The sequence below is a fragment of the Bos indicus genome, chromosome 29 (genome assembly GCF_029378745.1).
Source record: "Bos indicus isolate NIAB-ARS_2022 breed Sahiwal x Tharparkar chromosome 29, NIAB-ARS_B.indTharparkar_mat_pri_1.0, whole genome shotgun sequence".
NCBI classification, from domain to species: Eukaryota; Metazoa; Chordata; class Mammalia; order Artiodactyla; family Bovidae; genus Bos; species Bos indicus.
In genome coordinates this window covers 8,571,731-8,585,023 of record NC_091788.1, presented here as the reverse complement: position 1 = coordinate 8,585,023, position 13,293 = coordinate 8,571,731, and the positions used below count along the sequence as shown (strand labels likewise).

General features: G+C 36.9%; 1 protein-coding gene across 2 annotated transcripts in view; it reads left to right on the top strand.

Moving 5' to 3' along the window:
• The window catches only part of TMEM135 (transmembrane protein 135), a 327,021-nt gene that overhangs the window by 296,128 nt on the left and 17,600 nt on the right, over nucleotides 1-13,293 (top strand). For both annotated transcript variants that reach the window (XM_070782658.1, XM_070782657.1), the window contains 2 exons: nucleotides 8,035-8,076; nucleotides 10,753-10,899. In XM_070782658.1, the coding sequence (XP_070638759.1) occupies nucleotides 8,035-8,076; nucleotides 10,753-10,899 (189 nt within the window). The remainder of the gene's footprint in view (nucleotides 1-8,034; nucleotides 8,077-10,752; nucleotides 10,900-13,293) is intronic.

The following is a 13,293-nucleotide window of genomic DNA, read 5'->3' as shown; positions in this document are numbered from 1 at the left end:
TGAGTCAGCTCTTCCCATCAGGTGGCCAGAGTATTGGAGCTTCAACTTCAGCATCAGTCCTTCCGATGAATATTCAGGGTTGATTTCCTTTAGGATAGACTGGTTTGATCTCCTTGCAGTCCAAGGGACATGAGTTTGAGCAAACTCCAGGAGATACTGAAGGACAGGGAAACCTGGTGTGCTGCAGTCCATGGGGTCGCACAGAGTGGGACAGGATTGAAATGAACAGCAACAAGTATTGTTATTACTAGTTCGTTTTGAGAGGGAGATTCATCCTAATTAACATTTCTTTTAGAAACAGTCTGAAGGTGATTCTTGGTTTCTTAGCAATTGAAGAGGGCTTGGAGCATGACCTTCCTTAGTTTAGATTTTAAAGCAAAAACAGTTCCAGCCTCTCCAAGTTGAAGGAGAAATATGATTCTGTTGGAGTTGTTACTGTAATTTTGAATCCAAATGTTTCCAATTTATATTCAAGACATACTAGAAAAAAGTACACAATAATCATCTGGGGACTTACAATCACACTTGATTACCCATAACTGCTGCCTTGCTTCACCAGCTTTCCTGAGGTTATTGAGAACAAAGCTAAGCACCAGTGTTCCATTCTATGTGAAATAAATGTACTGTAAAACATTTGCCCAAATCAAAAATAATATTTTTAATGCAGTGGGGAGAATCACTTTTAAAGAAAACAGTTAAAAATTGTTTGGAAGGTCTATGATGTGTTCACGAACAAACAAAATAATCTTCCACAAATTTCTTCATCTGTTGCTGTTCCAACTTAAGATTTTTGTGTATGAGCTTTCTTAAACTAGGACTGTAATATCTGTTATTTTGTTTTCTCATATTAAGTGCCATATGCTGGCTGAAACCAAACTCTCTGAGTCTGTTTTATTCTTGAAATAATAGTAGACCTAAGAGGAAAAAACCTGTTGTGTATATTTAAGCAAAGTAGTGTATTTTAATTGCACATCCAAGGTTCCGAGTAGTAAATTGAAATGATTGATTTAACCTGTTGGAGTGTACATATGTAATTAGAACACTGAAGATTTTTTAAAAACAAAGCTAAAATAAAATCTTTAAATTAATCCCATCTCAATTTTTCTGTTATTCTTATGATAAACAGATATCAATCAAAATCTATAGTTGTTGATCCAGTTTCAGTTCCTAAATTATAGTTTCAGTTCAGTTCAGTCGCTCAGTCATGTCCGACTCTTTGCGCCCCCATGGAGTGCAGCGGACAGTCCTGTCCATCACCTCCCTGTCCATGACCAACTCCCGGAGTTTACTCAAACTCATGTCCATCGAGTCGGTGATGCCATCCAACCATCCCGTCCTCTGTCATCTCCTCCTCCTGCTTTCAATCTTTCCCAGCATCACGGTCTTTTCCAATGAGTCAGTTCTTCGCATCAGTCCTTCCAATGAACACCCAGGACTGATCTCCTTTAGGATGGACTGGTTGGATCTCCTTGCAGTCCACGGGACTCTTAAGAGTCTTCTCCAGCACCACAGTTCAAAAGCATCAATTCTTCTGTGCTTAGCTTTCTTTACAGTCCAACCCTCACACCATACATGACCACTGGAAAAACCATAGCCTTGACTAGGCGGACCTTTGTTGGCAAAGTAATGTCTCTGCTTTTTTAATATGCTGTCTAGGTTGGTCATAGCTTTTCTTCCAAGGAGCAAGTGTCTTTTAATTTCATGGCTGCAGTCACCATCTGCAGTGATTTTGGAGGCCCCCAAAATAGTCTGTCACTGTTTCCATTGTTTTCCCATCTATTTGCCACGAAGTGATGGGACCAGATGCCATGATCATAGTTTTCTGAATGCTGAATATTTTTTCACTCTCCTCTTTCACTTTCAGCTTAGGATGGGCATATTGGGACATAATCCCATCATATGTGAAAGAAGAGCCCTGCTGCTTTTCTCAAATCAAACAATTTAAGGAGAGAAAATGCAGGACAAAAAAAATTTGAAGCTGAACTCATAAAGTAGAAATAAAGTAATCAAGCTCTTAGCACTGTTGATACAAGAAATTGTGTCAGAACTTTTAGTTAAGATTATTTTCATTTATTTGACAAAGATACATATAACTTTGCAGATGCCTTTTTTAATGATATGAGATAGTATATAATTTACCTTGGCATTACTCAAATGATCTGCAGCACAGTGTCTTTTGTATGTTAGATGCCTGGTAACTGTTGAGTGAATAAAAAGAGATGCTATAATGTTTAACCAATATGTGAGTTTCCTTCTAACCAGTTCAATGAGTAAAAAAAGGACAAAAGAACTCTGACATGATACTTACTCAGTGTTTCTTTTTTGTCATTGTAGTCCCCTAGTTATCCATGTTCTTTGGGATCATTTCAGAAAATTCTACCTGCATCATTTGTTTTAGTTATTAATTTTTTGCCTTCTAGCAAAACTTTTATAGCAGTATTAATTAGTGAAGTTGACTGACTTTCACTTTCTCTGCCAAGGTGTTGGTGAAATAGAGACGAATAACTTTTACAGTGTTTAATCTGTTCCTGAATGTTCAGATACTGATGTTTTTAATTAAACAAACTATACAAATAATATATAAATGTATACTTATAGAAAATTTAAATGATATATGAATATAGAGAGTAAAGAGTTATATTCTTTCTTCATGTCTTTTATCCCATGCCCTGGAGAAGGAAATGGCAACCCACTCCAGTATTCTTGCATGGAAAAAAGTCCCATGGACAGCAGAGCCTGGCAGGCTACAGTCCATGGGGTCACAAAGCGTTGGACACAACTGAGCGACTAAACACGCACTGCAGTAGGTAGCCTGCTAGTAACTGTTTGGGGTGTATGCTTTTGACTCGATAGACGTGAGTCTCAGTGAACTCCAGGAGTTGGTGATGGACAGGGGAGGCCTGGCGTGCTGCGATTCATGGGGTTGCAAAGAGTCGGACATGACTGAGCGACTGATCTGATCTGATCTGATGCTTTTGATCACTTTCTATAACATTCTATATGTATACAAAAACAGCATTTTATGTTTTATCATTGATAATATTTTAGCACTGATGCTTAATATATCAAAAATGTAACCTTCTATCATTGAGATTATAGAATTACTTCTTTTATTTAACAGTGTTTCTTACAGGTCTTTGTATAGCATATATATATTTATGGTGGTAGTTTGTCTTGTAATCTTACAGTTAAAAAAAGAGAAGGTATCTTTCAACCTTTTCAGGAGTAAGTTCCGTGTGTAAATTTTATAAGCAATAAGCAAATGTAATAATATTAGTAGCAGCCAGTAATCTCAAAATAAATTCAGGGATTTGTACGTATGTTTTATTTCTTTTTAATTCTTGACGGCAAAATCACTATTTATAAATGATTTGGAATAATTCATTTATTTTCCATCATTATTATTTTAAATAATAATAGTAGCAGTAAATAAGATGGTAATAAGTGATAAAACTTCCGAATTGGAAATCATTTAAGGAGCCATTATGGCAGTCATTTACTTCCAGCCCTCTTTCCGAAGGTGGCGAGATGGAGCCCTCAATGATTTAGGTTGACAGGTAAATTATGACTAGTTTCTGTTCCATTGCATCATGCACTGCTTTAGAAATATTTAAGAGGAGATTTATATAAGTGTATCTTTTATGTCTATTATATGTAACCAAATAAATGAAAGCTGACTAGACAAAAAATTGTAGGAGTCAAAATAGTTCTCAGTGTTTTCAGGTTACTAGAAAGCACATAATAAAACAGCACATTTACATTCTATGTTGGTGCCAAATGTTAGGGTGTTCTTAGAGATTTTATGACTGTGTGGAATAATAGGAACATGAGTATCGCCTATCACTAAAAGTCTCATGTTAGTGATATTTACTTGGGGGAACTTAATGCAGTTTAACTAAAATTTTTTCAGAAGTAATATTTTGCATGCCTATGAATTTGTTTTTAAAGGAAAATGTGCAAGAAAATGTTTGTGAAATCACATCCGAGCTAGAAATTCTTCCCAAAATGGTTTACTAGTGACCCCTGCTGGTACAATGTTGTAATGAAGTATATTTCGTATCTCAAAAAAATGTATCCCAGGTATCATGAGACATTTCCAGTATCTCATTGAAGTAATTTCATGGAAGTTAAGAATGAAATAAAGAATCTTTCTGGGCAGAGCTGTTTTTTTTTTTTACCAACACTTGCATCTCTAATCGAAAAAAATTGTCTTTTTGGATTCCCTCCTATTAATATTTGACCAAAAGTAGTATTCTAATAACAATAACATCAGACTTCTTAATTCTTTCTTATATATAGTATGCAATTCCAACCTGACCCTCTATGATTAGTTGTTTATCAGCTAAGTTGTTTGATATAATGCTGCAAATTCTTTTCCCCTCTTCGTCTCCTGGCTTTGTTTTATATTATAGGTAGCACAGAACCTTGCAATTGTAGAGATTTAGTAACTGTAGGTTCAGTTATTTATGCCATTTGCACAAACGTTAATAGGAGAATTTGTGTATACGTGAGTTAAATGCATTCTTTTTATGCCCACTCAAAAAATGAAAAAATTTAGAATGACTTTGTATTATTAGAGAGTGGTTTTATTAGCGAAATGAATTTTTGTTTTTCTTTTCTGAAAGAGCTTTTCTGCATACAAGTTATGGAGGAATAAAAAAATGCTCATTTTCTTATTTTCTGTATTGACACTTAATTCCTAGATGAGACCTCTCCCTTGAACTCAAATCTGCATACCCAGCTGCTTGCTTCCCTAGCATTCCCATTTACAGCTCACATGCATCTCAAGCTTAATGCATCTGAAACAGAACTTTGATTTTTCTCTTCAAAACCTGTTTCTCTAATGGATATTTTATCCTTCCATTCGCTCAAACCAAAAATATTTTAATAATTTGTAAATTCTCTATCATACCCCACATTCATTTAAACCATCTAGAAATTCTGCCCACTCTGTCTTGAAATGCATTCAGACACATTCCTGTCCACGTCCGCCACTGCAGCCTGGTCCAGCCGCAGGCACCGTTCTCCTCCTAATTAGGCCCTGTGATTTTTTCTACCTTTGCCCTCCTGTAGTCTGTTTTCCAACCAGCAGCCAGTCTATTATCTTAGAATTTAAGACAGCTCTTTTCACTCCTCTGCGGAGAACCTGCCCGAGTCCTCACCACACCTGCCGTCCCTGCAGGAACTGCAGACCACTCGCCCCCTCATTTCCTACCACTGATACCGGGACCTCGTCTCCAACTGCTGCTTCGCTCCAGCTTAACCCCTGGCTGTTCTCCTTACACACCATGTAGAGTCCTCGTCCTTCAAACTGAAATGCCCTTCCCTCAATTCAGTAAGGTTTCTGATCAAATTACCAAACTCCACCTCCTCAGAGAGGCCCTTCCTGGCCACAGTTCTCCGGTAAGAATACTGGAGTGGGCAGCCATTCCCTCTTCCAGGGTATCTTCTACGGATCGAACCCAGGTCTCCTGCCTTGCAGGTGGATTCTTTACCTTCTAAGCCACCAGGGAAGCCTGCTTCCTGACCACAAGGTTAAAAACAAATACAAAAGGCCCAGGCTGATACTGTTTCTCCCCTTTTCCTGCTTTGCTTTTTGCCATAGTAGTTATCACCACATGACATACTTAGTTTTTTAAATCCTCTCTCTTCCCCCATCTAAAATGTCAGTGGTAGGAAAGCAGAGACCCTGTATTGTCCACTGTTACATCCTTAAAACCTAAAGCAGAGCTTGCACATAGAAGGCACTGCATAATAGCATTTGCGGAATAAATCAACCAGCCTTAATATCTGAATGAAGAATGTGATTTGATTTACATTATAATAACCAGATCCATCTCATAGTGAGGTGCCTTTTAATGGGATCTCTTTTGTATAAATCTTTATGTTTATATCATACTTTTTACATTTAACACAGATTTCTGTAGTGTTTCATAGTTAGGTTAGGGCTCAGATGATACTTTTTATGTCAGAATGCAGGCCAGTATTGCTGTTTTAAACATTCTTTTTCTGGGAATAATTACTTTTTTGTCCTTTTGACATAGACATCTGACCCTCAATTACATTAAGAGACCTTATACACATGAATGGAAAGAAGAATAGCCCCTTTTGAATCCATGCTAAGACTTTATCAATATGAAGTGCTTCCCACAGGGTTCTGCTGAAAGAACCAAACTTCCATCATAATGAAATTGCAAATTCATTTGTGGATGCCCTTTTATATTTGAAAGCTACTTTTTGATGTTTGGTCTGCAGTTAGATTTATTGTTTAAGGTCACAAATAATGCAATCCTGACTAGACCACGTTGTCAGAATCCTTTATTTAGCATTGCGCAAAGACAAATGGCTATCCTTTAACAATAACATACCAACACCAAAATTTGTTCCCAGTTGTACATAATCTTTTAATCAATCTGTTGCTCTCTGTTTTCCAGTCAATAGACTCCCAGCCTACCCCCTCACCACCCCATCTATCTAGAAATTACTCAATTATGGGTTTTAAATTACTGAGAAACACTTTCTTCAGATGAAAACAGATAACTGGAAGAATTTTAATGCTGTAATTTTCCCCTGCACGTTTTTAGCTTAACATATGAATTATTTTGCCTTTACCCTCATTCTGAACAGGGTAGATGCTTATGTAGTATGTTAGCTAAATTCTCTGGTCACATTCTTACTGTTAACATGACCGCAAAGTGGATTATAGTGCTTAATTGAATTCTTAATTCTTTAAAACATCTCAGTGCACATGGATTAAGTTTTTTCCCTGAGATTCTATAATGTCCTCCAATAAAAATGTATATTTAAAGCTTTCGAGACAGATTTCTTATATTTTTGTTCATTTCCTTTGTGACCTTTCATATAAAAGGCATACAGATAGAATTGCCCAGTTAGATTTAAGGCTGTGCTTTTCCTCTGCAAATACCCAGTGTCTAATAGAGTAATGATACTCTATTATGTTAGAGTATCATTATATGACCAATCTGTAGTTTCTCCAAGGAATTTTAATACCAGAAACACAAAGATTCTCTGGTAACTTGATGACACCTACAGTGGAGCAGACCATTAAGACCAGTATATAGTAAGGCCCCTATTTTAAAACCTTGTTTAAATATTTTTTGCCAATGAGAGAATCTTCCCTTCCCGCACCCACCCCCGCCCCACCTTTAATTGCCATGTAGCTTAGGTCTTCCCCAATTAAAAGGAATACATTGTTTTAGGAAGAGGTGTAAGAGAAAACCGTGACTTTTAAGTCAGATGAATTCTGACTACTATTTATTTTGTGACCTTTGGGAGATTGCCGCATGTGGGGGGCCTCTGCGCAGCTGTGACATAGAGATACACCTGTTTATAGAATTGTGATATAATTGAGTGAGACAGCACATGTAAAGGGCTTCAGACAGTGCCCAGCAGTGGTAAACGCTCTGATATTTGCAGTCTTCTCTCTGTGCTCTTCTCCTCCACCCGCGTTCCTCATGCTGCGTTATCTGTTCCGACTGGGCTTACTCAGAAGTTAAAACTGTTGAACTAAACGTGAAACCTTTTTGTACCTGCCAACTGTACGTTGCTCTGCATTCACTGCATTAATAAGTAAAGAGGAGTCAGGACCCTGGTTGACCTGTATATAAAACACACCCAGTGGGTGTATGTGGCCTTTTTCTTCACAACAAATTGCTCCCCCAGGATTGGGTAGAATGAAAAATACTCCACTCGCAGCCTTCCTTTTAAGTCCACATGGATCCCATAGAAGATTGCATTTAAATCTCCCTTCAGCCTACAAATTTGAGAATTGAGCTTTGAATTGTGTTAGTATGACGTGGGGAGGCGTTATCATTTTAATCATTTTGTGTTCGGTGGCTTGCTTTACTGTTCGTTGTTTGTTTGACCATTTGTACTGCTCAGATCACTGTCCTAAAAGAACTTCATCTTAACAGAAAATCATTTTCAGGAAAAATTTTAATAGCTATTTAATACTGCTGCTTTATATTTCAAAATAAGTTACCATTTTATTATTGTAAATTTTTATTGTTTTAGGTGCAAAGATGGTTTGAAAGGATTTACATTCTCTGCACTTAGGTAAGTTGCATCTTTTATATTATTTTTATGGTTAGAGAATTTATGTTAGCTTTTTTTTTTTTAAATGTAATGTCATTGTACATAATTATTTATTTATGACTCTACTTTTAAGTTGAAGGTAATTTTAAAAGTTACAAAAGTGGCTTTGTGGTCATTTCACTAACAGAGTAATTTATTAATTTTCCTCCTAAAAATAAATCAGTCAGTCAATCACTATTTGGGGGGCCTATTGTGTGCCTTATACTATAGGGTGTTAAAGAAGATTACAAGAACTCTCTGTTCAAAGAGCTTGGAAAGACAAAGCTACACGTGAACAATTACTGGAAAACTAAGTCCTTAATTGTGTGGCACCAGATTATGGGCTTCGTTAGGGCAGGACTCATGTGTTATCAAACACATTTTGGATTATAAGCTTCACTAGAGTCACTGGCCTCTTCTTTTTACCTGGTAGTTCATCTCTTATCACAGTAATTGACACATAGTGGATACTGTAAAGATGTTGGTTAGCACTGAATTTTATAGTTCATCAAGCATTTTCACATACATTAGGAAATTATAATATTGAATGGAATATTTTGGTTGTGGAAATTCTTTGGTAACAATAACTAAATCATAACACACAGCAGTAATTTCTTTGTGTCATATGTTTCATTAAAGATCATGAAACTTATTAGAAAATATCTTTTTATTGTTGTTGCACTGGCTATATAGAATTCTTTGTTAAACTGAAAGTTGGTAACAAAATCAAAAGTTGGTTTTCCTAGAGAAAACTTTACCTTATCCCTGAATCTTTCCTTAGACTCTGGAATTCTTGCAATAACTCACAATGTGCCTGATATTTGTATGTGTTTTCTTCAAATCTGCTTATAATGAAGGACTGACTTGGACTATTTGCACTTAACATTTTCTCTATATTATAGGAACATATTCTTATTAGCTCTTGCTAGTTCTGTCAGATAATAGTGGAAGTTATGGGAATAGAAAGAGTCAAGGACAGAACCATGAGAGAAAAGCCAATGCAGAAATCTGAAAATAGACTTCTGAAAGTAGACTAAGCCTGATTCCTCATAGTTTAAAGCATAGTTAGCGTACAAAGCCTGAAGACTAAGAATCCAGGCATTAGAGTCAAATTATTGCAAGTTCAAATAATCGCAGTTATTTCTGGCTGTAACAGGATGCCTTTTTCATGTTAACTAAGTCATGGAAATTATGGTACCTACTTCATAGTGTTGCTGTGAGGGTTAAATGATATATTCGTAGAGTACTCAGTACTGTGTCTGTCATATAGTCATAAATGCTCAGATTGCATACTATATTCATTCACTGTGTATTAACTAAGTATTACATGCCCAGCACTATGCCAGGCACTGGATGTAATAGTAAAGAAGGGGTTCCCTGAGCTGTGAGAGCACAGAGAAAGGAGGCTTGCAGCAGGGGCAACTTCTCCAAGCAAGTGAGCTCTACTTTGAATGGTCAGTCCTGGCCAAAATAGCGACAGTGTTATGAAAGGTATGAGAGATTACATTGTATCTGTTTTAGCACAGTTTTGTCTTCTTAAAGAGCAGCAGTACAGATCCTAAACTCTCCATTCACACTTTACCAAGCAGTTACCAAAGGAGGCACAGCTGCCCCCTAGTGGCAAACAGTCTCATTGCATGCTCCTTTGATAAACTAGATGTTTTAAGTTTGTCTTAAGGAGATGGGTTTCTCTTGTTGATAGGAACCATTTTCTCAAACCTAAGAATATTTAAATTTGTCATAACCCACATGTTCCAGAATTTTAGTGTGGTGTTACCGATCTCCTGTTTAACTGTATTTTGTGATGTTTTCTGAAAGTTCAGCAGCCACAGTTGACTAAGGAAAGCTTAGTTATTCTTTGTAAGAGCAGCAACTCTTTTGGTGATGGTACAAAGAGCAGAGATGAAAACTCCAATAAAGGATACTATGAGTGATATCTAATGGTTGGTAGTGTTTTCTTTGTACTGTCTTTGGAAAAATAGTCCAGTTCTCATGAGACATGATGTCTTCTCCTAGATATTAGATTTTCCCAAGAGAAATAAGTAGATTAGAATAACATCAAATTTAAGATTTTCTAATGAAATAATGTGGGGAAGACACAGAACCTTAACACTTTCTGTTTCTCGTTACTTCCCTTTGTTTCTCGTGTGTGTATAGATGACCATCCACTGTATTGTAGCTGTTTTGTGACTCACAGTGACATTAGATATAAACTTAGAGTGAAAGATGAGAAATGCATTCAGTTTTAGCTGTCAATACATTTTAGAGAAAAAAAAATTTTTGTCATTAATTAGTAGATCCAAGTTAATAGTTCATCTGCTTTTCTGTTTGAAAAAACGTTAAGGTGCATAATGCCTTAAAACAGGCTGTGACCTAAGTTAAAAGGTGGTTCATCCAAGTGCCATGCTGTATTCACTTGGTTAATTGGATTTTTAGATGCCGCATTTGTTAAATAGCTGTTAACAGTTTCTGAGTATTCAGATTTCAAAAGTCTATTTTTTTAAAGGATGTTTAGATTTTATATAAGTTGCAGAAAATATTATTTCAAATGATAAGGTTCTGTTCACAGTGTATTTGTATATAAACAAAATCAGTTTATTTTCTCATTGACTTTTTTTTAAGGTGAAAAAATGCCTTTCATTGTGTTCTTTTCTTTAGGTTCATTGTTGGGAAGGAAGAAATTCCCACACATTCTTATTCACCAGAGGCAGCCTATGCAAAAGTGGAACAAAAGACTGAGAAACATGAGGAAAAACCAAGAGGAATGAATATAATTGCTCTAGTCAGGAAGCTTGTGGATTCAGTGTGAGTTCTTTATCTTGATATTTTAGCACATTTTGTCACTGTTTTATATGATATTTTTGCCATGCCAAAGTTTTCTTTTTGTTTTCAAGTAATGGATTTTTTTTATACCAGAAACTGTGCATAGAGTCTTATAAAAAGGCACAGGATGGCAAGAGAGTGTATTTATTATTTCTGGCAGGACTATAGACCATTATATGCCTTTAAAATACATTTACATGCAATTGAAATCCTTTCCTATTTCAAACTAAGCAGAGTTGCAGGAGGCTAGAATAGGGAACTTTAGGAAACAGATTAATATTTGCTATGAACAAAGCTAGTGGAGGTGATGGAATTCCAGTTGAGCTATTCCAAATCCTACAAAATGATGCTGTGAAAGTGCTACACTCAGTATGCCAACAAATTTGGAAAACTCAGCAGTGGCCACAGGACTGGAAAAAGTCAGTTTTCATTCTAATCCCAAAGAAAGGCAATGTCAAAGAATGTTCAAACTACCGCACAATTGCACTCATCTTACACCATAGCAAAATAATGCTCAAAATTCTCCAAACCAGGCTACAACAGTACATGAACCGTGAACTTCCAGATGTTCAATCTTTATTTAGAAAAGGCAGAGGAACCAGAGATCAAATTGCCAACATCCGCTGGATCATCAAAAAGCAAGAGAGTTCTGGAAAAACATCTACTTTTGCTTTATTGACTATGCCAAAGTCTTACTGTGTGGATCACAACAAACTGTGGAAAATTCTTCAAGAGATGGGAATACCAGACCACCTGACCCGTCTCCTGAGAAATCTGTATGCAGGTCAAGAAGGAACAGTTAGAACTGAACATGGAACAACAGACTGGTTCCAGATCAGGAAAGGAGTACGTCAAGGCTATATATTGTCACCCTGCTTATTTAACTTATGTGCAGAGTACATCATGTGAAATGCTGGGCTGGATGAAACACAAGATGGAATCAGGATTGCTCTGAGAAATATCAATAACCTCATATATGCAGATGACACCACCCTTATGGCAGAAAGCAAAGAAGAACTGATGAAAGTGAAAGAGGAGAGTGAAACAGTTGGTTTAAAACTCAACATTCAGAAAACTAAGATCATGGCATCCGGTCCAGTCTCTTCATGGCAAATAGATGGGGATACAGTGGAAACAATGATAGACTTTATTTTTCTGAGCTCCAAAATCACTGCAGATGGTGACTGCAGCCACGAAATTAAAAGACACTTGCTCCTTGGAAGAAAAGCTGTGACCAACCTAGACAGCTTATTAAAAAGCAGAGACAATACTTTGCCAACAAAGGTCCGTCTAGTCAAGGCTATGGTTTTTCCAGTAGTCATGTGTGGATGTGAGAGTTGGACTATAAAGAAAGCTGAGGACTGAAGAATTGATGCTTTTGAACTGTGGAGTTGCAGAAGACTCTTGAAAGTCCCTTGGACTGCAAGGAGATCCAACCAGTCCATTCTAAAGGAGATCAGTCCTGAATATTCATTGGAAGGACTGATGCTGAACCTGAAATTCCAATACTTTGGCCAGCTGATGTGAAGAACTAACTCATCTGCCAAAGACCCTGATGCTGGGAAAGATTGAGGGCATGAGGAGAAGGGGACGACAGAGGATGAGGTGGTTGGATGGCATTACTGACTCAATGGACATGAGTTTGAGTAAACTCTGGGAGTTGGTGATGGACAGCGAAGCCTGGTATGCTGCAGCCCTTGGGGTCACAAAGAGTCTGACACAACTGAGTGACTGAACTGAATCGAATGTGCCAAGTGTGGAAAGGAAAAGGAAAAGTTCTGAAAGATGCAGGTAGATGTAGGAATAATGAGGAACAAACCTTAGGTAAAAGATATGTTGCAAGAGTGGAACTTTTTAGAGCTTTGGAAATAAAATAAGTATTTGTACATTATACAAAGAAATGTATATTTCATACAAATATATGTTCAGTTACATTTCAAATATTTAAGGTATTTTAGAAAATACATTTAATGGTTTAAAATTGGAATTTCAGCCAATTAAAATAATCTTGTAGTGACATTTTAGACAGTGTAGAATGAGGAGGCAATATAGAAAGTTAGGGGATCAGTTACAGGACGCAGATGCCCTTTAAGAAATCTGAAGACCTGTGTTTGACTCATTTTGCCCCTCTTGGCCTTGGGACTTTAAACAAGTGATTTAATCACTCTGTACTCCAAAGTCCTCATCAGTTAGCTGGGGGCTAATAACCTCTATTAAGGAGTATTGCGTGCATTAAATGGAATAACATAAGACTTTCTTCACATGCAGGAGCACACAGTGGGGTACTCAGAATTTTTATTGAACATAAAGACTTTGTCTCCATTTTAGCATACACAGCAGAAGGTAATAACAAAGAAAGGGATAGTAGACGGCTTG